We start from the raw sequence: 24,754 nt of genomic DNA, 5'->3' as shown, positions 1-24,754 counted from the left end.
AATTAAACTTTAACCAAATATATATTACTATATTTTCTGTATGATTTAAATATAAAATAAAATACAACGATAGTCTCATAATGACAATGATTTAATTAAATCAATGCCAAAGTACAAAAACGTCATTTCAGTCTTTCGTTTTCTTCCCCACAATTCCTTTCTTCTCTATCTCCGGATCTAATAATCACGGAACTCAGTCAATTTTCCACATGAACCCTCTCCTCGGTGTTTTGTGTCCAGCTTTCAGATCTCCGGTCATCACTTTTATTAGACATTGAAACATGTACGTTTGCACACTGTCACTTTGTTTAGTGTGACGTCACTGTCCTCCAAACAGTAGTCAGAGGCGAACCAACTGCACTTTTGTCTTGTTCAACCCATACACGTAACGCACCTCTCAATCCTGTGACCGATAGCGGTGGAACCCTGCTACACAGAGGCATGGGTAGGACGTATTGTTTGCTTATTCAACTGGAAGCTTCACTCCAGTTGCATTTCAGCAGCAAACAGTTTTTTCTGGCACTCACTTCTAAAATGATACCTAATCCCCACTGTTGATGCATCCGTAGACGGTCAATGATGTCTGGAAAATGAATGATAGGCTTGTTGTTTATTTATTTTTTTAGGAACAAACATTGAACTGAAAGGTTTGGATTATTTGGCCAAAATACATTTGGAAATTGATAATAACAAACATGAAACACATAATTGTGTTATATTTGGATAAATATAGTATGCGGCTGACTACAGTTTGATAAAACAAAATCATGGTTATAAAAATGACTGCTAGGCTTGTGTTTGGAAAAATCAACTCACTTTATTATGACAACTGAAATGAACAAGGAAACATCGACTTAGAAGTACTTAAAATGAAAAAGCATTCTAGGGATCAAATGTTCATACAGTAGATGTCTACGATATAAATCAATTGGGAAACAGCAATAGGCTCATTACCATCAAGTCAAGAGTCAATCATAGAAAATTGGGGCAGTGCGGGTGACTAGAACCACTTGGGAGAAATCTATGCGAGCTTTTGGTGCTATTAGTTGGAGCTGTCGAAGTACTGTAGCAATGTAATATTTGGAATCAACACATTATTTAAAGTGCTATCTTGTTTCCTAGGTTCTTTGAAAATACTTTGTACAAATAAGGAAACAATCTCAAATCCATGTTTTGGCTTTAACATCTAGTCATTTCATGATAATTGGCACTTTCACGTGAGTGTAAAAAATGTCCCAGTTGTTTGCAATAAATCCATCTCACCCATAAATACTGTTTTGACTCTTATGTACAACACCATCTTTTTTAAATGGAGCACAATTTTACATTATATTATAAAAATATGAATTAAAGGGGAAGGAATGACTTAACCTTTTCTTAAAAGAGCATGTCAAGGTTTTCAGAAGAAACTATTGCACTTTGATCCCGTTCTACAGCAGAGGTTTCTTAAACACACTGACTCAAAAGTTGCGTAATGGTGACTATTTCTCCCGTGTGTGCCGGCTGCTACCTTGTACGTTTAAAATGGCAACTTTCTGCTGAATGATATTTTCACCTCGAGTTGCTGATTCATCTGTTCTATTTAAAGTCGCTGAAATGTTCACATTTTCCCGCAAATTTGACCAGAAATGGACAAAGTGACGGTTCCGCACAAATTCCATTACATTATTTTTGGTAAAAGCACAGTACTTAGACTACTTCAGATGGTTTGAAGTACTGTTCTTTGCATGAAACCCACTTTTTGACTTTAGTGGTTGTCAAAGCTTGGGTGGTAGGTACCATTTTAGTGTGAAATTCCTAATTATAAAATAAACCTTATAAAGAATAAGTGGAAATGTAATCATTACAGGACATCTTAAAAAAATAAAAAATGACAGAAATCAGACACATTCTCTTCAAGAGGTCACAAAGGAGAACATTTAAACAAAAACATGTTATTGTGTCTACAATTCATGTTTTTGTGTACAATTTTGACCTGAGAAGTAACTAAAGCTGTCAAATTTGTGTAGAAAATCTAAAGTAGATTAATGGCACAAAGTAATTTAAATAGTCAAGTAAAGTGCAGGTACCTCAAAATTGTACCCTTGTTAGTATAATTCCATAACTTTCCAGCACTGGTTTGTTTGTTTGCCAGCTGTTGAAGATTTGAAGTCGTGTAGTCATTTCTCATCACTGGTCAAAACCAAAAGGAAACAGAGAATAGCCAACCAACTATTTGAAACAGATGAGATCCCATTTCCAGCTGTTATTTATTTGGGTGCGAGCACAATTGAGAGCAATCCCAAAATAATAACAGGTGGAAACACCCTCCGCTGAATGAAATTCTTGTCCATTTCCTTGCCATGGTGTTAAAGGAACTACATTTTATTGCTGCGTGTTTCTTATTTGTTTAATCCCCAAACTGACAGGGATGTTACTCACATACGGAAAAAAATAAATACATTTGATGTTCTAAACCAGAGGTGATCAACAGGCAGGCTGCAGTCGAAATTTTTATAAATACTTTGCTGAATTTAACCAGCGTAACCTTTGGGGGGAGATTTAAGTTTTCTCATTCTAACCAGCGCAGCTTTCTGGTAGCTTTTACCACAGTTTTACACAAAGGAAACGCACATTTCTGTGCACTACAACTCAGCCAATCAAATCTGTGAATTAGAGTGCTGCAAGTGGCTTTTCAGTGAGGTAGGAAAGCGGTGAGGATATCTGGGTAAACAGATAATGTTACGCTTTGCGACAAGAGCAATATTTAACATGCATTAGAGACAAAAGTTCTACTTGTCTTTTCAAAAAAAATCGTCAGATTTTGAATGTGTTTTCCTGAACTGGACCTTGAAGGTTTGATTAGACGACTACTTTAGTCTACTTCTAATATTGCTGGGCCAACAGTAATTTAGCAATTTCACGGTTGTGTATATTATCAACAAATGGCCAGAACAAAAAAAAAAAAAACACTGACAGAATAAACTGCAGTTATCCTTTAAAAGCACAGTCAATGGACAGGAATAGCAGATTTGAGATAATAGAATCCTTCATCGAAAATTTGATGATCACATTTGTGATAGGCACTTCTATCTACCAACAATGAGTAAAACAAACAGTATCTGCTGTGTGGCTTCACTCTCGTCTTTGTCCAAAAACATGCACAGTTATACCTATTATTCACGTTGATGGCCCGGGCCAGCAGCCAAAGTGTGCTTTCGAGATCCATGAGCAGACAGGAGAGGACAGGACAGGACTGATTGAGCTAACCTATTGCCCAACCGTGGCAAAGCAATACATTGACTGAGGAAATCCCGCAATGCCGACACACACTATCGATCATGCACGCCTATGAACGCCCCCCGCTCTCCAGGACATCTCGCTTTAGGTCAAATTTGGGAAGATTGTAAGTGCAGAGTTGGATGTTAAAGGCGCGTAACACATTGAAGTCACAGTGTGATTAGAGTCTGCTTTTTGTTTTTTTTACATCACACCTTTCTCCCATTCCTTTCCGTCTGCATATTCCACCACCCTGGCCATAATTATCTAGACCCTTGAATGAAGTGTTACATGTTTATACTATTGGTGCATAATTATGTATTATGTACATTTTCACACACAAGTAAATCCAGAATTTCAATCAATCAGTATCCCCTCCTATAACAAACAATTCGATTTGACCATGGCACTGAATTACAAGTACATTCTCTAGTGTTCTTAAAAGAGGAAATTGGTTCCCATAGAGGTGAAGACAACTTCAGTAATGAGCGGCTTGTTGACACAGATGTCTGGTTAAGCATGTCCGCAGTAATTAATTGGAGCTGTCAACCTTGTCTACAGCAGAGCCTGCAAAAAGATGTTGCTCCATAGAGATTTTCTAGGCAGTGTCGAGAGGGTATGAGGGCATTTCATGGTTTCAAGGCAAATGACTTTGCATTCTAAAGCTCTTTCCGCAACCTCTCTGATTTGAGCATACGTTTGCTGTCATTACTTTCACGTTTGGGCTTAACTGTCCACAACTTGGTGTGGAAGAGTGACAGAAGAGCCATTTAGAAAGGAACCTTGTTTGTCCCTTCCCTTGAGAAAATAAGTGAGCAGCTCGCCCTTTCCTTTCACAAAGATAGGCCCCCTCCTCACAAAGCGAAATCCGTAGTCTTTGAGAATGTTGTAGCAATCCTCCACCACCTGGGGGAAACACACGCAACATAATGCAGTTATTAAGATTTAGCTGCGGTGCTGCACACTATTTGCACACTTCAATTTTTCCAAATGCCATTTTTAAACCCATATCCTATAATTGATTACATTAATCTTTTCTATCATTATTATTATTTTTGGGGGTTAAAAATCCACCCTCGTTACTCAATATTTGTTGAAGCCAGCAATTGCAGCCTCAGGCCTTGATCACAATGCTGTTACATGCATAACACGTCTTTTTCTGAGTAGTTTCTTCCATTTGCCTTTGCGGATCTTGTCAATCCGCATCAGACTGGATGAGGAAGTTGGTTCACAGCCAATTTTAGGAAACCCCCCAAAAAAGAAAATCCATTATGTGTAACCTCCGGCTGGGATACTTCAAGGACATTCACAGACTACCCAAGTCAGTCCTTTCTTATCTTGGTTGGAATATGAGGACAGTCGTTCCAGTGAAAGATGAGCCTTTACCCCCGGTCCGAGGTCCACGGCACTCTTGAGCAGGTTTTCATCAAGGACATAAGCTTTGATTTCTGCATAATTCTTGCTTTCAAATCGTTTTTTCAGATGATTAAAAACATCGCCAGAGAATGACGTTGCCCCCGCCTTGCTTAACTGGTATGGCGTGGCCAGGAATTGAATGCAGGCTTTCCACGAGACATGAAACTTTCATTCAGGGCAGACTTTAATGTTGGCTGCATCAGGGCAGATTAATTTCATCCTATTCATCCGTGAGTTGATTTTATTTTATTCTTACAGAGTTAACTCTTTGTGCCGCTGAGTTTCTTAATTTTCACCCCAATTCATCAGCATCCCAGGTGTGTGATCACTAAATAAAGTAAATGATTCAATGTTTTAAATTGCACAAGGGCGTTAGCAAGACGGACTGTGTAGTCTCTACAATGTAGAGCGTAGTGTAGCGTGCTGCTTTTATGAAACAAACCAAACGTTTCCATGTTCAAAAAAAAAAACACCAAAAAAAAGAAACATCGCACATCCTACGATGTGATTATTGCGCATGCGCACATCGCAATCACGACGTTCAAACGGCATATGGTGCAGGCCTATTTTAAATTCACTCATTTCTGTCCCGAGAGTATTTCACATTTACTTACCAGAAAAATCTGACTGCCAGGTGGCTGCGGTCGCTCTTGCACATTCATTTGGAACAATGTAATGACTTTTTGATAGGAACTACTTGAACCCTCTAAACCTGTAACCTCTAAAGCTAAATTCCGTAACATGTGAAAGAATAAGTGATCACGAAGGCAGGATAAAATCAGTTGCTGTACCTGGATGTTTCCCATCACCCCTGTGGACTCCATACGACTGGCAACATTCACTGTGTTTCCCCAGATGTCGTAGTGAGGTTTGCGTGCACCAATCACACCTGCTAAAACTCCTCCTTTATTCAGACCTGATGGTGGCCACGGATTCAAAAAAAAAGAAGCAACAGAAATCATGTATTGTTAATTACAATTGGATGGATTGATAATCAGACTTTTATGTATATTTAATATTCTCCTTCCTTCCTTTTTTCTTCTGTTCTGATCTGTTCAGATCTGGAAGTAACTTGAACCTATCGTTGGTTTATGTACCGTATTTGAGTCATCAGAGAGACGCTAATGTTTTTTTTGTACATCAGTCAGAAGAGACCAGAGATATAGTAATACATTTGAAGAATATATTTGGGAGTGAGACAAATCAACCCTATATGAACTATCCATGTCGAATTTGTACAATACAAACTGCATATAAAAGCAGCTAAACTGTGAAGACTTACCGATTCGTAGCATGAAGTTATTGAATGACTGGTAGTTTATGTTCATGAGCGTAACCTTCATGGCTAGCGCAAAGTCTGCCAGGTCTGCCAGGTGCTGCCAGCGCTCTCTGTCCGACTGCTCCTCCTTCTGCCGAACAACATGCAAATAAATTGTGTTTAATTACAAAGACAGATACGCAAAAGAGTCAAGTGACCATACTGACCTTTGTACACGTGTACCCATTGTTGACATCAGGAGTGACACCCGATGCGGCCATGTAGGTGCTTCCGATGGTTTTGATTTTTGTGATGCAGCGAAACTGAGGCTCGTCCAGTAACTGTATTGGGTACAAGTCAAATGATGAGTTCTACATCAAACACAGCTACTTTTCTTCAACACACACCACTAACAGGATTTTTTTCCTTTTTGACGTGGCCACGATCAGTAGGGAAAGTATCATCCACAATTTGTAAAGCAACTGGGCTCTTACAATAGTATATGGTTCGGGAATTTTATTTACATTTATGTAGAAAATAACGAGCTGAGGCAAGAATATGTGAAGGGTTAATTTTCATTTTTTTAGGCCCCAAATCCTCTAAAAAGAAGAGCTGGAATTGATAGATAAACGACTAGTGTACATTTGGAAGAAATAAAAACAATTATTTTCTCTGAAAACCTTTTTGAAAAACGTTTTGCCACTTTCTATTCAGCTAAAAAATTTTTTTTTAAAAAGTCCTTTAACAAATGGAAATTACCATCAAATCCGAATTTGGCTAGAGTATGAATAACTTTGGCCTTATCTGTATACAATATTTGCATCGAAATATCCACTAAGCACAAAGCACCTTCTTGATTTTGAATAGTGTCAAACAACTAATACAGAAGACAAGACATTTTGGTAAAGCAACTTACACTGTCAAAGTCTGAGATGATCTCATTGAGGAAGCGTAAGCATTCAATGCCTCCATTATTGATGCTCTCCTCGGTGTAGAAGTCGGAGAAGTTTGGAATGGACGCAAACATGACACCGATCTCATCATACGACTGGCTGTACAACTCCTAGAACACAGCAAGTTAAGACCACATTGAACATTTTTGTAATCATCCCTATCTGCAGCACCCAATACATCGCATACTGGCAGAGTGAAGAACCATTTGAGGAATAACAGAGCAGTGATCTGTTGATGTAAAGTCCTCACCTCATCTCTTTTCTTAGAGCCCAGGAAGTGTCGAGCAACATGTTCAGGAAGCATGTTGGTCACCAACGCTTCATTCCATCGTCTCATCTCATATACCTTCTCCTTCTGCTCATGAACCTCAAGCTTCCACAGGAATAGGGTGCGAGCAAGCTTCTCCACCTTCACGTAACAACAGAAACTCATCACAAGCTTTGTCCACTGTCAACAAGCCCTTTCTAATGTATAAAATATCAACACACAGCCCATAATTCTCATGGTATTAATTATAGTAAATTATTATAGTAAAACTGCTGATAAATATACTGTACAGGATGGGAATACATTTCTTTAAAAATATTATTGACATTATTTAGTGGATGAATTTGAGAACACATGCCAAATAACTCAATTCCTGAGTACTAGACAAGGCTTTTATTAGAGAGCAATTGTTAAGATAATAGTTACTAGTTAGCATTTCTGCCGTAATGTGATTCTGTGCTTTAACCTCTCTGTATGGAGTACCATTTTTAATTAATTTCACATAGGAACAGACTGATAACCAGTTAGCTAACAAGATCGGCAGATATTTGTAGATGGATATTCACAGACAAAATAGACAGACAGTACATTTACAGTAAGTTAAGTAAGTAATTTCAACTTACATGTCGGGAGAAATAATAAAAGCTGACCATCATAGTGAAGATCATAATTGTCATGGTTAATTTGGATGGCACTAAATATGACCTATGAAGAAGAACAATGATCCAAATACTCAAAGTTACAAAAATCAACGTTACAGAAAACGTGTGGGAATGTTAAAGCTATGATTTGATGGCAAAAAAAAAAAATCAATATGTACTAAAATATAAGCATGACCTTTTTTCTCACCTGTAATCCTGAAAGCGGGCCATGTCATAGCGGTCAAAGATGTCCCTCCAGCTGTATATATTAACAACACCAGTCGCTACTGTGATAAGCAGCATCAGTGTGAGTTTGACCATGTGACTAACTTGAACCAGCATGGTGGTGGCCATCAGCGCCAGCACAGCAATGTAGCTATAATATTTGGGGTTGTTCAGACAACCTTCAGGGCTAGACCAGGTGGACAAGGAGGAGGATGAGGAAGTCACAGAGGTGCTGACTGACAAAGCACTTTGAGGCAGACAGCTCAGCTAGAAGATGGATAGAAATGCATAATGAAATCAGTAATTATCCATTTCAGTTATGATTAACTCTGATTAATGTGAAGCTTTTGGGGATGTGCTACAACTCTTACCATATCAACAATGTCAGCCATGGTCAGTATAAAGATGGCTGCCATGGCCCAGGTGTTACGAGCCCAGCGAGTGTGGTCAATCCATGTTGAGAAACCAACAAGCTTCTTAGGAAAAACCTTTAAAAAAAAAAAAATAAATAAATAATAAAACTAAAAAACACACATTTCTTTATTTTTTAAAATTAATTAAACGGGTGAAAACATCAGTTAGGATCAGTGGTACGGGAAATGGATGGGTGGATGCATTTTCAGCTTTCGGCTGAAAGACTTTTATAACCCCCCCCAACCCAAAACAAAAACCCCCAGCTGAAATAGAATGTTGCGTCTAACGCAAGTAAAAGTTCCCTGCAGCTGCGGCAGTCTGCTATTGGCGCAGGTCGATAAGGCAGCCTGGCCACCAAGGACTGCTTCTGCAGTGACCTGGGGGTTGTGAAAGTGTTCCCCGTTCTTTATTAACGTATACTAATTTATTTCAGCGTCTTGGTTTTCAGCCTTGGTCCCTGCAACTTTTGGTTTTGGTCAAGAATTTAATTTCAGTACATCACAAAAATACACAGAAATCAATTGTTTCAATATTTTGGCAAGCATCTGTATCAGGGTTGGACAATTCAGGTATCATTCGTTCTACCCATTTTAAAGAACAGACTTGTTGTAAGTGGACTCATTCATTACGTCCGACAAGTAACAAGCTAATGTATCTTTACCAAGGCTTGTTATCCAAACATCCAGGTCAATTCTACCAATCAAATGTTAAACTCAGTTCTGTGAAACACTAAAAAAAAATATCACATAATTACATAAAAAGTGTCATGTTAGTTAGTAATGTGATAAATTCACATTATGATGTAAAAAAAAAAAAAAAAAAAAAAACAACACGGTAATTACAGTTAACTGTGTTGAGTTACGAGCACATTCCAGCACGTACGCTGAGTTGTGTAACTCCTGAAAGACACGTTTGCTAATAACATTTTAATTTGATGTAAACGTGATCCTGACAGCAAAACCTGGAACACTATTAACAGTGACTACTCATCGTTATACTCAAATCAGCACAGTCATTTATTGACAGTGCTGTGAATTGCCTGAGAGGTCAGGCGATCAATCCTGCTGGATATCAAATGCATTTCAATTTCCATGGCACAGAGGCCTGAATCAAAAGTAGCCCTCTGTGCCAAATAACAAATCGACATCTCCAGTGAGCGTGCTACCACACGGAAGCTTTCATTTAAGCAAATACCAGCTCAGCTAAGGGATGGATTTTATACAAGTAGTAGCTTTACGAAATATTTACCATTGTGACAAAAGGCCTCATTTTAAGTTATTTTATGTTTTACCGATAATTGAATGGCTGCGACTGTGCCCCAAAAATTTGCCAGGCTGATTATGTCACCTGCAGCCAGTTAGTAGTCGGCAGCTCGAGGCAAGACGCCACCCCATCTAGCTATCGCAAGCTTAGCAATGTGCTTCACGTGGCTGTTACTGCCTGCTCATCATGTTGCGGTTTCGCTCACAGCCTCCATGGCGGCGAATAAGACACAAAACACTTCTTTCAAGTATCGTTCTCACTAAGTGATTAGCAGGTGTGAATAACAATAGGAAGAATAGAGAAGCCATTCTAATTGCAGGACTAACCTAATGTTATTGTTAAAACAGGAAAGAATAAATGTGCTTAAACTCACCCTGGGTAAGATGGCAGCCAATGAACATATTGTCAGGATTAGCAGTAGGACTTCCCCCACCGCAAAAGTGATGTAGTTTGCAATCAAACTGTTACAAAGACAAAAAAAAAAAATCACGTTAGTTTACAACCAACAAGCAGGAATCTAGCAGAATATTCAGAAAATAAAATGTTCTGATTAAGTTCAACAATTAAACCCTCAAACAATACTATTAATGATTGCTGTAGTAATCAGTAAATGCATGTAGGTTTTAGTCAGGTTTTTTTTTTTTTTTCATAGTAAATTGAAAAATGTTTTTGTGTCTGAACACGCTGGCCTCAAGAACTAACCTGGGATCTATGAGGGCCTCCATGGTAGCAGTGAAGAGCAGCACCACGCAGGAACAGCAGAAGGCAGCTCCACTCTGCTTCTCCTTCTCTACCGAGTAGCGAGTCTCCAAGTCGGGGTCAACAAACCTCAGGGAGAGACGGTTTGTGTGCTTCCCCTTTGAACTAAAGAGACAAGAGAACCACAATAACCAAATCAAACATTTCTCTAACACATGAGGTATTCACAATAATAATAATAATAATAAAGAAATATCATTAGTAAATTTAAATAAAGGGTTAGGTTCAGCGATTTATATCTGAAACATCATCGTTATAAACGAAAACCCCCCCAAAAGTAAATATCTAAAAAAAAATGAAAAGATATCTTTAAAATCAGCTACAAAAATACATTCAGGGACACATAAAGCAATCGTGGATTAAAATTTGCTCTTGATCAGTGTAATTGACAGCAGCACATTTATTCATTATTTATTGTATGATACTACAAATTGTAGAAACCATTAAGCAGCATGCAGTCGCCCATTTAATTATATATCTTCAAAATTGATATCCGGTGGCGGGATATCATTCCACGGAATTGCCCTGATTATTGTTTTGGTCACAGGTATTGGGATTTCATATTATTAACTAGCAACCCCATTGACCAGTGGGAGGCATCCTTCTGCTCTGGTACTCTGTGTCTTTGCAGAACAAATAATCAGTATTTAATTTCAAATTGCGTGGTTTCCTTTTAGTTAGTTTTTTGTTGGTTTTTCAAATGTGATTCTAAATTAAATATGATAGGTATATTGTTGCATTACAATAAATTCTTTTTATTTTTATGTCCTTCAAAGTATGAGTTGAAATTACTGATGTGTAACACCTGGTGCCAAGATTTTTCAGGTATCTTTGATCTCGGGTAACAAAACCATGTTAAACCCAAGAAAAGAAGAGTTTCTGTAGAAAATTAACATTTCATTCTAGGTGTTATTTGAACTATATTAAAAACAAACATGGTTCACATCGCCTCACATCTTCACAATCATTTGTGGAGATGAAGTTGGCGTCTATAGCGGAGCAAAAATCACATTAAGCAGGTAAAATAAAAATTCGAATGGGCTTTTATTTCACAAATATATATTTGACATTGTTCAGTGAAATAGTTTGCGCTCGACACATGGTAAAATGGTGACGGCACACTGACGTAGATGTAGTTTTTGGTTTGCTGCCGGTGAATAATTGTATTCATTGCATGAATACAAAAAGCACTCAAATAGACATTGACGATTTTGAAAGTAAGCGTACGTTTTTGGTACATGCAGAAACACAATTTGATTATTCTGCAGCAGTTAACTACTTTCATAAATATAAAATACTATAGTTTTTATACATCCTAAAAAGGATATGGTACAAATTTAATGTTACCGGCCTCCGCCATAGACCAATGAAACCACTGACATAGTCAGGCAGAGTCACATTGCAGCGCCCCTGGGCATAACTAAGACAGTCAGACGGAAACACACCTAATTTCACAATTCACTCTGTACTAAATATAAAATACATATTGATCAAAGTCAACTGGAATAGGCTTTAGTCTCCTGTAACTCTAATGAGGACAGGTGGCATTGAATTGGATGGATGAATACTGCAAATAAAACCAAAACAGCATCTGCCAGACTTGGATTTGATTACTCCCCACACCTAATGCTCATCACTGTTTATTTTTGGCAGCTGTGACTTTAAACATCTGAGAGAGCCTTTATTATCAATGAAAAGAAAATATTTTCTGAAGCATTAACATCATATTAATCAAGTCCTGTATTGAACTAGGTAATTACCGTAATTAACGTTTGTTTGTTCTATCACAAGTAAAAAACAAACAAAAAAAGTATTTTTTTTTTACACTGTATTTCCATCTTGGCACTCTGGGTAAGATGACATAGCCAACCTTTAAAATGAATGTGAATAAAAGAAGACTTACGCTTGGACCGTTTCTCGCTCCAATAGAGCTTCATTCAGCAGTTTGTTGAGCTCCTGTTCATTCTCTTGGGCATCAATCACCCTTTCAGCCAGGTCCCGCAGCCGAAGCCTCCGGCGAGGATTTGGGAAAGAAGGGTTTACCACCTACGGTTCACCAAATTGCCGTCATTATCAATGTCATGTCATTCTTCTTTCTAACATCATAACAATTGCTGGAGAAGAAAGAAACAGAAGCTCAAAACAAAATCGGAAAAAAATTGATGCCACCAAAGTTAGCAGAATTTATTATTATTATGTTTTTCAATGAATCCTATTTTTTTTATTTTTACAACAATACAACTTCTTTTTTTCTCCATTATAGTTTGTCTATGATACACTAAAGTATGGGACTCCTAGCAAAGGACTCGTGTCGTGGTTGTTTTTTTTTTTATTGTTTTGTTTTTTAACTGCGTCATCTATAGTCTGATCTGAGAGATTATGGCTGTTTACCCTTGTGTCCAGTTCTTCAGGTTCTTCTGGTGTGGTGCAGGCTGTGTTTACGCTCCCATTGCACTCTGTGGTGTTGATCAGCAGAGGTGAGTTTCCATTGGACGAAGTTACAGACAATTTCTATGTGGAAACAGGAAAACGAATGAACTCTTAGACTGTAGGCTGTGGACTAAAGAAAACTACATTTTTTGAAACATTATAATGAATCAAATCCACTCCCCCTGCAGAAGAATGGGAACAGTGAGGACAATTCTTTGATTTTTGAAGTGCAATGACAACATTTGGGTTTGACATCAAAGACAAAAATGAGACATCAGCTTTTATTTTGAGGCATACAAATCACCACACCTTTGCATTTTTAATTTCTGACACTTTTCCAGGCTTTAAACAAAGCCTTGTTTCGCCGTTTGTTTTGAGGGGTTACTCTTTTCTGTCTTTTCTTTAGTAGAAAATTGCATGCTTGACAGGGTTTAAGTCTGGAGACCGACTTGGTCTTACATGTCTTTCCATTGATGAACCGATCAGTTTGTTTGTGTTTGGCAGCGTATTTTGGGTCATGATCTTGCTGCCCATCCACTGCAATTCAAATATAAGCTTCTCTATATTTGAGCAGATCCTTTCTTTCTCAAAACGTGAATGATGTGTCTGTAAACAAAGTTACTTCTCCAAAGGTGTTGCAAATACTTCTTTTGGCTACTGCCAATATTTGTACAAGAGCTCCAATTGGGCTTCTTTCTGTTTCATACCTGCTGTTTCTTTTTCACCCACAGGCACCTTTATCTCCTATAAAAGTATTCACATAGAAAACCCAAATCTAAAGCTGAACTGAGACATTCAATGTTATTTGCTATTGGAATAATCAATGTAATGGAATACACACGGGCAATTAAGCAAACTTCTCGGTCACCTTAATACATTTTATCATTATTATTATTATATCATAATTTAGCTGACAAGAAAAACAAAAAAGTGCAATCGTCTAAGCTTTGTTTGATTTAATACATCCAACCAAAAACTAAAATGTCCATGTCTTGTTACACACAGGAATTATTGTTTGATGTCAAAATCAAATGTTTCAGTCTACAATGAAAATTCTTTTGGAGAGGGGTGCGATATTGTGTATGCATGTAAAGGTTCTACTTACGACACTGTTGATGCCATTTTTCCCCACAGGTCCTTTGGAAACAACAACTAGGTAGGTCTCGAGTCCTCTCTCCCTCAAGTAGTCACAGCGCTCACCACCATTCCCTGGCTCAACTTCAAACTCCCCATGAAGACACTCCATGGTGGTCTGCGAGATGTGGACACGACTATTGCACACCAAAAGAAGGAGGAAGTGGAGTGAGGGTATATATACATTTTTGTTTCAGGCAATAGCAAAGCAACACAGGCAATATTCCAACATTAACAAAAGAGCAAATTGGTGACAAAAGGCAATTGAGTCAATATATGGAGAGAATCGGGCCAAAGGTCGGGCACTTCAGGGAAATTTATTAAAAAGGCCTGCCTTTACAGTTGATTGTTGTACTCGTGAAGCACTGTGAAAAGTAGAACACCGCTAATGAGGTAGGCAATTATTTGAATCATAACAAGCCACCGGTCAGGTTTTTAGTGGCTCGCCCTGATTTACTTTTCGGAACAATGACACAAATCTCATCACACATCTTTCTAGAGAACTTGGGCACACTTAATAGAGTATGTTCAGCACAATAGCATTTCAAACAGGAAGCCTAGCCACAGAGTAGCATTCCACTTGCAAGCACTTAATTTTCTCCCACTCTAATAGGAGAACTGAATTTACAATCACGAAAGAGAAATGCAGTAATCCCTCGCCACGTCGCGCTTCACTACTCGCGGCTTCAGTTTTTCGCATATTTTTCCAACAGTTTCATAAAAAAGAAAAAAAAGAAACAGACATATTGCGGAAAGACATGAATTGGCTCGGCTCTGTACATACCCATAGACACAAAACAAGTTGCGTTATTGGTTTCCGGCTGAAGGTTTGACTTAAAACATCTTAACTTGATTAGAATCCCATGATGCATTTGATCCTAAATCCTCGTTAATGTTATTGTTCGAAGTGAAAGTTAAGCAATGATTACTTGCTTGGTCTTCGTGCGTTTAATAGCGTGAGACATAAGAAGACAATGAATGGCGTTGACAGCAAAGAAGAAACAGCAGATACTAGTGACAGTAAATTTCGCTTTGCACAACAACAAGGGTTTAAATTTTATGTAAGCCAACTTTCGGATAAAAATGATTAGTTTAATGTAGTTATTAGGGCGTTCCGTTTAATCGTCCAGTATTGAGAAGGTTGGGAACCATGTCATGCGTTTTGCACATAGGCTACAGTAAATCAAAGATGGGCAACTTAAATGGAGGAGGGTACCACAATTTTTTAGCAGTGAGCTGTGCAACTTGTGGGAGCACAAAGGAACTCACCATTTCTAATCGGATGCATGACAGAAATGCTCATTTCAATCTGGACAAAATACATGTTCCTAATATATTGTAGTTCATTTTGGATAATACATTTGTCAATGCATGTAGAAAAATCCAACAACAAAGCATTTGAAGCAATCAACAACTAACCACTGTGTTGTTTTTTTCCGGTACAAACGGCTTTCTTGCATAAAAGTTACCATTCAAGGACGGCACAAAACAGCTGAACAATAAACCAACATTAAGTGCAAGAATTCATTTTGTCACTTTTTCGCCACAAAAATCAACTCACTCAAAAAGTTTTACTATTTATGATTGTGGTACTATGTTTTTCCATCATATCATTACATATTCACAGAAAAGGTAACGCCTATTCATGTTGTAGTATTGGGCAGCATAAGACCAAGTGCAATGCCAACAATACAATACATTTTTTTATTTGGCACTAAGACATGCCTGCCATCTAGTGGTGAATGGTAATATTACAACATAAAACTGCAGTCGACCCTGCACATTTGCAGTTCAGCGCTTGCAGATTTGCAGAGTCACAGTTTGTTTTTTACATATTTTTTTCACATTTTGGATTTGTTCCATATTTTCCGGGATTTTTAATCACCATTTTCCTCAGTGTTTCGTGGAAAACGTATTTGGAATTTTTATGGGCCAGCGGGCTGCCAGCTGCCCATCCCTGCAGCAGACGGCTAAATTAAAAGCACCCATCCATTATCTAAGCCGCATCTCGTCACAAGGGTCGCGGGGGTGCTGGAGCCTAATCCCAGCTGTCTTCGGGCAGTAGGCGGGGTGCACCCGAAACTGGTTGCCAGCCAATCGCAAGAAAAAGCATGAAAGACATAACCTGCTAATACGTCGCCATTATGAAAATCCTGGTCTGGGGAAGCAATTTGACTATTATGGTGTTTTATTTGGCTTGGTAGTTGAGTTCAAAAAGCGCATATTGGTGTAAATCAAGGAATTTTTCAAATCTATGTAAAGGTGTATCGATTTCGATTTAGGAATGTTATGCCTCAGAACACCCTGATTTGCCCCTAGGTGTGTTTCTGAGCACGGCTCGTTGTGCGCCTTTGTGTGGCCTGCGGTTGGTGAGGAGAAGCGGCTCAGATAATAGATGGATGGATGCCTCGGCATACTTCTGTTGTCTTCTTATGTTGACTTTTGTTAATTAAAAAAAAAAAAATCAACCACAGCGTGTTCTTACCCTGGTATCCCTCCAGCCTCCATCTTGTTGGCTACAGTGACATCAGTGGACCAAACGTCATATTGCCATCGTTTCTGACCAAGCACTCCCCCCAAGACTGTACCGCTGTGCACTCCCACGCGCATGTCAACATCTGTTTGGGTCTTCTCACGCACATACCTAGTATTTATTTACAGACACATGGAAATCAAATGAATGAAATGTTGAATATTAATCTCACACACACACACATGAAGAATGATCCCAAAAACAAATGCACTTTCTTTCATGGCTCCACAAAAATCTATACGAGCCTATTTAAGTAATCAATTTCCCAGTGACCATGTGACAGACCACCATGCATCACATGCAACAAATGCTGTGATTGACTTCTGGGAATTTGAATTACAGTTGTACTGGACACTCACGAAATGGCCTCAACCATGGCGAGGCCCATCATGATGGAACAGGCGGCATGGTCCTCCCTGTAGTCTGGCAGCCCACAAATACAGTAGTAACAGTCTCCGAGGATCTTGATCCTCAGCTGGTGATATTTCTGAAAAGGTGTTTGGGGTTTTAGTCAGAGATATATACACTATATTGGATGACTTAAGCCTAATGATGACTTCATTAACATTTTTCGAAATTAAAATTATTGTTAGTTAACTATTAAGTTTTACTATGATTACTGTTATCAATGGCAAAACATTTGTGGAATGCAATTGATTTGTTTTACTTTCTAAGAATGTTCGCAGATTTAATAATATAGTAAAATTGACAGCAAACTATAGTAAAAATAAGATCCGATAAAAAACAAATGTTGTTGGTTAATCATATGACAAATCTATACGTAAATTATAAACCTATTGTCAAAAAGAATGCATATTTATGCGTACAATCGCAATGGTTAATACTGAGTTTAATAATGAGACTCACCGCAGCGAGTTTGTCAAACCGAGCAAAGAGTTCATTGAGCAGTTTGACCAGCTCCTGAGCGCTGCATGATGATGACAGTTGGGTAAAGCCCACAATGTCTGCAAACAAAATACTGCACGAGAGATTGAGACAAAGAATTGCATTAGTATCGCTACACCTTCATGTGAAGGTTGATGAACTACTGTAGACGTCATCTTAGCAGTTATTAAGGAGGAGTTTGAAGGAGGGTACGTGATATTCACAAAAATCCACGTGCCTTGACTTAGGAGTTGAATTTGTTCATTTACCACGCTCATAATTCAAATCACTCAAATTATCTCTCCTTGTTGAAATGAATGGAAATGCCATTAATCCGTTCCAAACCGACTCAAAAACGCCACCATTTTTTTGTTACATGGAGAAATCAAGCCAGGACTTTAATAGTGTGGAACGGCCGACTTGTGCCAGGACCCAAATGGATCACTGAGGCCCAGGTTAGCCCTACCCCAAAAATCCAGACAATTGAGAAGATGAACAAGAGTTTAACGCTGCGTCACAACAATTCGGAACTAAATTGTTCTCAGTCGTGGCACGTTTCCACCACTTATCTTCAAATATATGTTATTTTGAGATAAATCATGAAAGTGACTTTTCTTCAAACTTAAACCATTAAAAGTTGCAACATTACCTGACATTTTCATGTCTGTACATGTACATGGTGTTAAACTGTTGCATCTCTTTCTGACTGGGCTCCTTTTTCATGTCCTGCAGCATCTCATCGGCGATGTGCTTGGGAAGAATGGACAGCAGCAGACGTTCCTAAAGAAGAAACAAACCATCAACTCTCCTCGATTTAAATAAATAGTGTTGGTGCATCAGATCTACATTTCCTTATTGATTTGGAAATTAATGAATCAACTCACCAAGGAGCAATCTGATTCATAAAAATGTGAATTCTAATTTCTAAAAGGATAGGTTGCTCGGTTGAAGAACCTATTTAAACATTGCATGTTGGTAAAAGTTAGTTGTTTTCTTTCTTCAAGTTCCTCCAAAATTATTTTGGTCTATGTTTAACAAAAGCGCAAAAAAAAAACAAAAAAACTCTTGCTCAAGTGACTCATTGGGGTCTGACTATTGCTCATTCAGCACAGAAAAAGTGGAAAGTCATTTAAATTAATTCAATCTGAAAGATTCCACTTAATTACACAGAGACAAGAAACATAAAGAGTGTCAGAAAAGTTCAAGAAATGATGGGACAATTATTTTTTCCTCCAAAGTTAAGGTTTTCCTCCTGGGTCATCTGGTCCACATTGACAGAGAAAACGTTTAGTTTGTAGTTTGGCTTTGAAATAGAACTTTGGTGTCACCAGGCCCGTAACTTTTCTAGCACACCTCATGCCGTCTGCTACATGTGTTAATGCACAATTGAGCATGCATACACACAACTGAAGTACACGAGAGGGAGGGAGGGACATTAAGGATTACGTGGGGGCGCTTTGAATATGAATCAAAATTTCACAGTGTGGTGGATAAAAAACAATTGACGGATCAGGTTGACTTTGTGATTACACATAATAGGAGGCTAATTGTCATGGTAACAGACAATACAACATACTCCATCCTTGATTGGTTGCTGGCCCTCATCTGCCAGCTGCTTCTGCATCCCATTCTGAAGGCGACTACTGTAATTAAGTCTGATATAAGTTGATAGAACTACATTCCTCTCAACAATTCGACTCTCATTCAGGCTAATTTTCAGATTTCAGGCATGATTGCAAATTATTCTGACAGCAAAATTTGTCACGTCAACATAATATTGAGAATGTTGGTTAGCGAGCACATTCTTTATTGTAGCACAATAAAATAATTAAGCTCAGTAATCCCTAGTTTGCGTTTTCATTTTTCACTGTTTGCGATCAGTCAGAGCAATGCTAAACATTCAAAAGTCTCACAAATAAAGCCGAGATGACAGCTGAAATGTCCACGTCTTGTGAGCAGTGCATTACTTATTAGCAGCAACAATATCATGAAAAAAGTGCATTTAGAGTGTTTAATAGTTAAAATAGTTGATATGATAAAGTTGTCGTTGAATACTCGTATGTTGTATTATTTGACCTCTGACCTGTTGTTGGCTTTGCTCCTCCAGGTTGAGTTTGACTTCGAGGGATTGTCTCGCCTCAAGAAAAGCCTTTCTGTGCTTCCGGTCTGCCATGTAATATGACATGACGCCCACGGTGATGGTGCAAACATAGATCACAATGTTGGCCAGGAGCTGAAAAAAACAGGGAGATAGTTTGGTGAATGGTTTTCTGCAACGTGACTCTGACAAAAGTATATTGACAAGGCCGCCAAACCTGCAGCTTTTTTTTTTCCCCATCATTATTATTGCCCAGCGGCATATTCTAAAAATAAAATTAAACACAGCCCTCAGCAGAACATTCAACTTGCTGCCCGCATTGCACTTGCAGCTTTGAGATTGTAAAAGAATTACACCAAAAGAAAAGGAACACATTTATTCAAAACAATTTGCTTGCACAGAGCCCCAATGGATTTTTACTCCACCACATTTAAAGTGGGAATAAATGACAGTTGCCACAAATACCACACAGATGTTTTTCTTTTTTTTTTGCATGATGGTAGAATTGCTTTATACCAAGAATCTGAACAACAATGGTTAAAGGAGAAGTCAGCCCCCCAAAAATGATTTGCAATAAAGTGTTCTCCTTCACTCGTCTAAACATGGCGTTCTGATAAATATTGCTTTTGAAGAATGAGTTAAGCACCCGTTTTTAGCATCACAGGGGGCAGCCATTTTGTAGACTGAAAATGTCATCACAGTTGCACAAGGCTCGGAAAACGACAAATCGCGGCTCACCTGTTTTCTGCAGCTGAGCCATGATTGGTCATTACCTGAGACCTGAGCAACTATGATGTCATTTTTAGTCGACAGAAGTGACAAAATGGCCGCCCGTAATATATTTACTTTTGGGTTGACGTCCCTTTTTAGGGAGTTTTGTGACTCCCTTGTATATATGTGTAAGTTTGTCAGAAAAAAACAAATTTTATATGCCTGTTATTTCCTGACTATATATCATTCAAAAATAATTTAAACCTATTCATTCAGTAACATCAACTTGATGTACAACACCCTTACTATAGCAGCAAATAAATTTGCTCCGCTTACTGCTCTGTATGAAAGGCTAACTTGAAACAAAGATTCAATAGGTTGCTCACAAGTGGCGAGAAAGCTTTTCAAATGGTTTCGTTATTTTAGATCACAAAAACTCAGCATTTGAACAGAGAAACATAGATGTTTAACTTTTAATAATCACTGTCACTTAACTATGAGACCATTTCTTTAACCTAGCAGATTGCCATGTATAAAGTTGTACAGGAGATGAGAGGTGTCCTTGGCAAATTATGTGCTGCTTTGAAGCACACATTTATGGTCAAATGTTTTTAACGTAAATAAATCCCTATTTTTACAACATCATTGGCAACATTTAATAAGATTTACTCCATGATTGCCTCCCTTTCTTTCAAGTCATATGCAAAACAATGTGAAAATACTCCACTTTGGTCTGTTGTTTAGCAGAAATTAAACACGCTTGTTGCTTTGGGGAAAAACAGTCGCCAGAGGGGTTGGAAAAATCATTAAATATAGTGACCAAATCGCTACATTGGCAACACTGATTTTGCAGCCATGTTGTCAGTGCAAGCACTACATGTTGCGGGAAAAGGATTTTAACTACAGAAGCAGATAAAAAATAAATAAATAAACTCACCAAAATAAACTGTTTTGACAAATTCATGAATTGATCGAATTGATTCATCACCCAGCCCTGCATAGATGTCAATGTGGCACCACAACTTATGTTCATAGTGACATGAGAAAAATGCATTTACTCATGTGAGAAGCTAAACATTGAAATGTTTAACAGTTTTTATTAAAAGCTTGTATAAAGCAACCAAACACAACATAATGACCTTCACATACCAATGTACCTGTTAACAAAGAACAGTAGGTTAGACTTAACTTCCTAGTAAAATGATTATTTATTATATCAGCTATGTTGTATTTGTTTAAACCATATTGAGTTGTATGAATTTTGAGAGCAACACAATAACAGTTTGTAAAATGTCACTTTAATCTTTGGGGTTTCTTTGTTTGTTAAATCAACTTACTTTTACTAAGGGGCTACATACTGTATATGTCATTTATTTGTTAATTTTATTTCATTAAAATGATGAAAAAGCAACCTCGTATCGCATTTCACTGCCACGCAACGTGTTTACAGTATTTACAATGCAAAGCTATATTTCAAGAGGTTGTATACGTTGAGCCACAACAGCAGTAAAACTGGACTAAAATACATCTGCAACATTTGTTTGGCGTGTCATTATTTGCATGATCAGCTCGGACTGGTTTTAATTTTCTTATGCCCACAATTTGTGCAGTAAAACAAACAGGGTGCTGTGACGGGAAGCTCGCTAATGTACTATGACTTCTTTTAAAGTTCAGAAAAAAGGCACAGGGTATCAAGTGATTTCATCATGGCTGGAGGGGCATTTTTTCTACGTGTTCTATTTGTTTGTTATGCACTCTGTTGCTCTACCTTGTAATTTAAAAAAAAAAAAAAAAAAAAAAGCTAAATAGAGTTCAAATTGTATTCCTGATTTAAAGTGTCATTTTGCCAGAGATGCTTTGAGACTTTGGCTTCGGTTTTAAAAATACGCATTCAAGTTGGAAATATACATATTGTATTTTAAATTATGTGTTTCATAAATATAATGCATACAAGTCATAATGGTTGTGAAGATAACTCGTTCCTGAAGCTAAACAAGAGAAAATTCAATTCAGTTTCAATAATATTACTAAAGGCTAAAGTAAAGACATTCACACAATTTTTATTATTAGCCTCATGTAAAATAGAAGCTCGGAATGTACCGCCACATATGCTGTAGATTTTTAGACAATATACTCATGCCATTTGATCCATACATTTTTTTAACCATGTGAAACTATACACGTCAATGAGACCCTGATTGGATTATTTAAACTTGGCGGTAAATAAAGGCAAAATCCTAAAAACGGTTGCTTTCAAAATGTTCAGAAGAGCAATTAAAATGAGCTTTTCACACCGACAGCTGTCTTTCTTTTTGAGTTAAATTACACAGGTTATAGTTTTTTTTTCCCCCAAGAGGAGCGCCATTTACAATTTTCATCCCTTGCCGAGTCTCACCTGTCTGCCAAGTGCTGCCCCCTGGATGTGCTCCTGTTGCTGCTGGGCGATGGTGACACCCAGAACTAGGGTGTGAACCCCGCAGGTGACGGTCGTGATGAGCACAATGGGAGTCAACCTCAAAGGCAGAGTCAGGAAAAAGGAAAAACTGAAGAAAGCCTGCCAGCCCACTGTGTCGCTGGCCTGGTGAAAGTGGGCATAATTCAAACCCAGGTAGCAGAATATTTGGGCCGCTATGAGCACCCACAGGGCGTAGGGTACCACCCGCCTTGAGATGCGATCTGGCAGCAGCCCGAAACGGCACAGCAGGTAGAGGAGGATGTCTGCTAGGAGCCCCACGGACGCCACTAAGATAGACGCCAGCTTGTCACTGGTGTAGACCACCGCACACATGACAATGATGTAGCTGTCGAAGAGAGCCGCAAACACAACCAGTACCAGTAAGGTTTCGTGTCTTTGACGCCTGAAGTAGGTCTGGTAGAGGTTCTCCAGGGACTCCGGCGCAAAGGTGAGCCGCATGAAACGAGGTAGGCAAAGGCAGCATCCTGAGCTCCTCACCGTGACCTCGTGGGTTCGCCCGACAGCCTGACCGGGGTCAGAGGGCAGAGTCACTGAACAGTCCGCGGAATACTCAGCTGAGTACTCGGGCTCTGAGAAGGCTCGATTTCGAGGCATAATGGACGTTGAGTGTTGGAGCTTCCTGTTCGCTCGACTGTCTTCTCTTCAAATGGAGACCCGATGGCTTTCACACAGGCGCTGATCAAATTATTGAACGCTTCACCAGTTCTCCCTTACATCCCACTTGAATCCGCACGTGCGTATGAAATCCCTTCCGTGTGTTGATTGTCTTATAGGACTGACACTAGAGAGACATCCGCTTACATTGCTGCATTTGTGCTCACTCCATCGAACGCTGTTGTTTGGCTCAGTCCTGTGTCATATCCACAAAGTGGGCACGCCTCCTCAGCAACATGATCCAGAGATTGTCTTTTTTCTCCTCATTCAGCATCAGCAACGTGACTGGTTCACGGCCTCATTTCCATAGTGGCTCTCCACAGTCATGCACACAGTCTGAGTGGTTGAATTGAAGTTGACATCCCGTGGGCAGATGTTTGCATGAGTTCCTGTTGCCATCATCCCAATGGCATGGACAGTATTTTGCATGTTGGCCTTCCATAGTCACACCTCACATATCCTGAATAAAGGGGAAAACATGAAGAGGGAGACTCACAATTAAACACGCAAACTTGTCACGGTCATCAAGATTGCTATGTATGTGTTATCTAAGTATGATCTTGATGGCTTGTCTGCGATGACGATGTTAAAGAGGTTGTTCCTGGATAGGTCAATACAACTGCTTGATTTTTTATTTTTTTATTTGGTAGTTTCTGGGCTCTGTACTGGGCCCCAAACAGAACAGTAAAGCATTGGTCGTTTTTGTCATCATTCAAGGTCCAGGCCCAGTGCTGTGGGCCTACCTGACTGACTGAGTGACTGACTACATGTTGCACGCAGCCCAGCCATACGAACAGTTCATCAAAAACGCTTCTACTTTCCCCAAACAATGAACATCGCCACAATATTCTGCGTTCAACTGACCTTCCTCAAGTCTTGCAAAGGACGCTATCTATGCTTGCCGTCTAGAAATCACGTTTCCACTGATGTTTTTAGCATTTGGGAGTTTAAGAATGCATAAACTATTTTTATGAGATGGCAATGTTTACGTTGTGCTTTGCTTTCCAGACCTGGTATTTTATCAAGATTATTTAAATTCCCTTGCGGCGCTGGTAAACTGATATTTTGTGCCCATTCTCCCAGATGTGAAATTCTTCTCTGATGCATTTACCTACCTTAACGCAGAGCCAGATTTCGGAGGCTATCGTTACTCCATAAATGTAGACGTGGGTGTCATCGGCAGGAATCAAAAGAGCCTGAATATTTTTAGCCCCAGTTTGCAGAAAATGAAGAACTACAATAGAAAAAGTAGCCCAGGCATAAATTCATTTGTTGTGCGTGCGTGTGCGTGCGTGTGCTTTTCCCTGCTTGGGTGTTTTCCGCAGAAGATTCAGCTTTGTCACGAACTGAAAACACCACGATTACAATTTCCGGTCTT

At 38.8% G+C, this 24,754-nt stretch overlaps 1 protein-coding gene across 2 annotated transcripts; it reads right to left on the bottom strand.

The window, feature by feature from the left end:
- Window positions 1-638: 638 nt before the first annotated feature.
- adcy3a (adenylate cyclase 3a) lies at window positions 639-24,707 on the bottom strand. 2 transcript variants are annotated; one of them, XM_088306854.1, is made up of 21 exons: window positions 24,492-24,707; window positions 22,642-23,836; window positions 19,521-19,670; window positions 18,087-18,217; window positions 17,420-17,531; window positions 16,912-17,039; window positions 16,505-16,663; window positions 13,991-14,156; window positions 12,847-12,966; window positions 12,359-12,501; window positions 10,399-10,560; window positions 10,070-10,157; window positions 8,391-8,507; window positions 8,003-8,286; window positions 7,777-7,858; window positions 7,136-7,294; window positions 6,849-6,995; window positions 6,160-6,273; window positions 5,957-6,083; window positions 5,466-5,590; window positions 640-4,164 (listed from the first exon to the last, which is right to left on the bottom strand). In XM_088306854.1, the coding sequence occupies exons 2-21, from the start codon at window positions 23,314-23,316 to the stop codon at window positions 3,985-3,987; spliced, it is 3,369 nt and encodes a 1,122-aa protein (XP_088162980.1). In that variant the 5' UTR covers window positions 23,317-23,836; window positions 24,492-24,707; the 3' UTR covers window positions 640-3,984. The 2 variants fall into 2 exon arrangements, with proteins under 2 accessions (XP_088162981.1, XP_088162980.1); XM_088306855.1 differs by lacking the exon at window positions 24,492-24,707 and having other exon boundaries at window positions 639-4,164; window positions 22,642-23,358.
- Window positions 24,708-24,754: the final 47 nt, after the last annotated feature.

Source organism: Idiotropiscis lumnitzeri, chromosome 10, assembly GCF_059441095.1.
Source record: "Idiotropiscis lumnitzeri isolate Australia: NSW breed Sydney's pygmy pipehorse chromosome 10, RoL_Ilum_1.0, whole genome shotgun sequence".
NCBI classification, from domain to species: domain Eukaryota; kingdom Metazoa; phylum Chordata; class Actinopteri; order Syngnathiformes; family Syngnathidae; genus Idiotropiscis; species Idiotropiscis lumnitzeri.
The sequence above is the reverse complement of the archived record's forward strand: the minus strand, read 5'-3'. Positions and strand labels throughout refer to the sequence as shown.